The sequence below is a fragment of the Halyomorpha halys genome, unplaced genomic scaffold, assembly GCF_000696795.3.
Source record: "Halyomorpha halys isolate HHAL.00 unplaced genomic scaffold, Hhal_1.1 Scaffold507.1, whole genome shotgun sequence".
Lineage (NCBI taxonomy): Eukaryota > Metazoa > Arthropoda > Insecta > Hemiptera > Pentatomidae > Halyomorpha > Halyomorpha halys.
In genome coordinates, this window is record NW_027105013.1 from 202,197 (window position 1) to 206,136 (window position 3,940).

Sequence of the window (3,940 nt, forward strand, 5' to 3'; positions counted from 1 at the left end):
CATAATTAATTAAATATAAATATCCAATAATACAAGAAAATATATCTTTGATATGCGGTCATAAGGGCTTAAGTCACTTTTTGAGCATTTGGAGATTATGTCATATCATAGCACCAAATCAGAGCTACTGGTTGGTATTGAGGTCTTTATACTTCAGGAAGACTTACTACTATATTGTTTTATAAAAATAACAATTACAAAAATATCAATAATTAAATTTACATAATTTTTTGAACTTTGTTTTTGCTCTCCTTAAAATTTCATATTTTTGAATTAAGCCCTTATCAAAGATATATACAGCTGACAAAAAATAATTTTACCTGATAACATAAATGCTTCCATTTTTTCTTTAAATGGTTCGATATTTTCTTCGGACGCAGATGTTACTTTATCCATATTTAATTTGCAGCCTATAGAACATAAAAAAAAATTAAATGAATTATATAATAAACAGTAGATTGGATTTTTCAATACCTTATTAATAAGCATTATTAATACGATTTTTCAAAACATTAACAAGTACAAAAACCAACATGGGCATTCCAAGACTATAATGAAGAATTAAACAGGTCATGAGGCAAACAATAGCAACTAATTCAGGCTTTATCTATTTCAAGATCCAAATTTTTATATTTTTTTAATTTTTGTTATTAATAAAAGAATATAATTAAAATTATGTAGAACACCAAAACCAATTTAAAAAAAATATCTGCCCAGTATATAGGTCAATCATAATAGCTTCCTCTCTATTTTTCTCTCCATAGAGCATTATTTTATTTTCTGAAAATCAAATTTTCCAGAGGTTTCTACTAGATAGATAATAGAGTTTTAAGATTAATGATTTGTTAGCATCCTCAAATGGCTTTTGATACCAGCGACATAGTTGAGAGAGAAGCACCGGGCGGAATCCTGCTCTATCCTCCATAAGTGGGGAGGAGAACTCGGTTCGGAGTTCCCCAGAATGAATGTAAATATTGCAAATAGGAATGATTGTGTTCAAGAGGTTATTTTAAGTTTAATTTGGTTTTTAAATAGTATTATTTTATTTTCATTTATTTGTTTTATTTTATTATTATTATCATTTTTTAGTTTCTATTCCTTATTTTGTTATCATTTAATTTATATATTTATAAATATGGTGTGAATGAGCTTTTGGATGCCTATTATCATTATCTATAAATATGACAGAATGCAATATTACACAATTAAAGTATATAAAATAAAAAATAAAATAATGATTTGTAATTTGAGATTTTATTATTTAAAACAAACCATTGTTGAAATAAAGGTGTATCTAAAAAGGATTACTCTTGTAGGAAAGCAAAAGTATCAAATAATTATTAAAAGGTCAGTTCTCTTCTAAAAGCAATTAATTTAATTGAGTATCAATAAGTGATTATTAATAGAATTGTGACATGTCGTACATTGACCAACCTACTCAGTATAATTGTCTGTTTGAAAAATCAGATAAGTTAGGCTACCATGGAGGGCAGGAGTGGGGGGTTTCATGCCGTTTTTCAATTTCAGGCACTTTTTAAATATTGCTCGATTTAACTATCTTAAAGTTTCCTCTTCCCATTTTAAGCTAATATTTCAAAAGTGATATAGGAGCAACGTTTTAAGGGATAAGATACTCTAAAACATCAAGACAATAAATATAGCTCACCATCAAGATCTTTACTAAGTTTTTTGATCTGCATCTCAATGTCGTCGAACTGAACCACGCTTGCTTTTTCGATGTCACTCGGTTCTGGAACAGGTAAAGCTACTTCGGTTATAGGGCCATCGCCGCACTGCCTGATGTACGCCCTCACGATGTAATGCAGGAGAGTTGTAGAATTATCTATAAAAGATAAAAATATATAAAAGATAAAAATAAAGTAATGTTTGACATTTAACCAAGATTAATTTATTTAATATTGATCTACAAACATATCAAAATCAATGATTTATAAAATTTAAGAATATAAGATTAGAGTTCTACCAATGGGTAGGTTCTCCACATGTTTGTATCATGTCACTATGTCATCTACAGCAAATTTACTTGTTGTATATATTTTTATACAGTTGTAAATAACAATAAATAAATTATTAAAGAAAAAATTGAGCTTCCTCATTAAACGTCAACTAAATTAAATAAAACATAAACTAATAAAACACCTGTGCTTTTAACATCTTTCAATTTCGAAAGAATTTCCAACCCAAAACCATCAGCTTGTCCCCTCTGTCGATTCCCTCCATTCATCCAATTCCCAAGAGCCAGAATGATAGCCAGAACAGACTTCAGAGATTGAGAACTCATCAGCATCTGAAAAATACAAAATACTTAATTATACTTCAAAAGGTATCTAACTTAAGCTGTTACTGTACGGAAAATAAATCACATACTTGGCATACAGATTTCAGATTATTTAATTTACTTTCGATCCCGGATATGTTATCTGTGAATTCCGCCTGGAACATAAAACATGCAATCCTTTCCGCGAAATGTGGAATCTCAGCCAGTTCTAAAAGAAATTGTTCAGGCTTATCCAGGGCGAGGTCTGGCTGAGCCGACTGAGCACATTTAATTGCCTCCAGTTCTTGTTCTGTAGCCCTCTATAAGTAAACACAAATAAATTAATAATAACCAACTAAAAATCAAATTCTAATCATGTACACAATAACATTAATGTTACAAATTTTATTACTCACTTCTGTTTTACAATGAATTTTTTTCTGATATCAAAATAAACAATTGAGGACAGAGTGCCTCGATGGTTTATCATATCAGAAAATATTTTGAAGAAAAAACTAAACATGACATTTATTGTGATAAGAAGTTTTTGACTTCACCCCATTTTATTAGTCGATTTTATCTAAGATTAGGAATAATCTTGGTATTAAATAATGACAAGTGAATCCTAGTTTATGGTAAAACATTATAATAAAAAAATATTTTAATATTTGGAGTGAAATCATGAAAATTTAATTTTTCAGTTATTGGGTTGTAAAATAAGTCAGTAGTGTTTTTTACTGGTGATTTCAACAAAAACTTCAGATTCTTGTAAATATTGTTAATCAATTATATATGACCCATTTTGATCTATTACATGTTGCCAGGTAATTTTTTTAAATTCCGTCCTCCCAGAACTTCTCATATTTCTATACAATGAACTCCTGTATGTGCGTTTTGCAGACCAGTGAGCGAATTAAAGTGTTTCCCGTTAAGAGAGTTTTGAAGGGTCCGAAATAAGTGAAAATCAGTTGGTGCAAGGTCTGGTCAATAGAGTAGGTGGGGGATCAAATCCCATCCAAACTCCAATAATTTCTGCTGGGTCTGCAAAGACGCATGAGGATGGGTGTTATCGTGATGGAAAACTATGCCTTTGCGATTGTGAGACATAAATGATTTGAGACACTTGCATGAGATATGTTAAGCATTTCTACAATATCCTGTGTCGTAGAGTGAGAGTTGTCTGTGACCATTGCTTCAATTGGTTATCAAACAGTTGAAGGACAACCCGAGCGCTTTGTGTCTTCCAAGTCAAAATTTCCAGTTCTGAACCGAACAAACCACTTACGGATGGTGCTTTCTCCTAAGGCATCATCGCCATACATCACTGCAAATTTTGTTAACCGTCTGTGCAGTAGACTTTCCTTTACGTAAATAAAAAATCATTAAATGACAAAAATGAATTTTTTTCACTCCTATTTTGAGCAAGCAAAATACCACTTAACGATAAGGAATCTCGGTTGAAACTGGTTCATAAAAGCACTTTAACTAATTCTTTTTTAAAATATGTAAACATTATTCACCAAGTAAACATGATTTTATAAACACAGAGAGAATTGAATTGAAATATTGAAAAACGCTATGATCTTAATTTACAACCCAATACAATGTTACTATATATATATATTGTAATATGCTCTTTTTGAGTAAATAGTATATTTTGAT

The 3,940-nt window shown here is 30.2% G+C and overlaps 1 protein-coding gene across 9 annotated transcripts in view; it reads right to left on the reverse strand.

Moving 5' to 3' along the window:
- The window catches only part of LOC106683715 (formin-2), a 56,041-nt gene that overhangs the window by 3,277 nt on the left and 48,824 nt on the right, over positions 1 to 3,940 (reverse strand). For all 9 annotated transcript variants that reach the window (XM_067047401.1, XM_067047404.1, XM_067047392.1 and 6 more), the window contains 4 exons: positions 2,389 to 2,598; positions 2,161 to 2,308; positions 1,667 to 1,843; positions 321 to 410 (listed from right to left, as the gene is read on the reverse strand). In XM_067047401.1, coding sequence (XP_066903502.1) covers positions 321 to 410; positions 1,667 to 1,843; positions 2,161 to 2,308; positions 2,389 to 2,598 — 625 coding nt within the window. The remainder of the gene's footprint in view (positions 1 to 320; positions 411 to 1,666; positions 1,844 to 2,160; positions 2,309 to 2,388; positions 2,599 to 3,940) is intronic.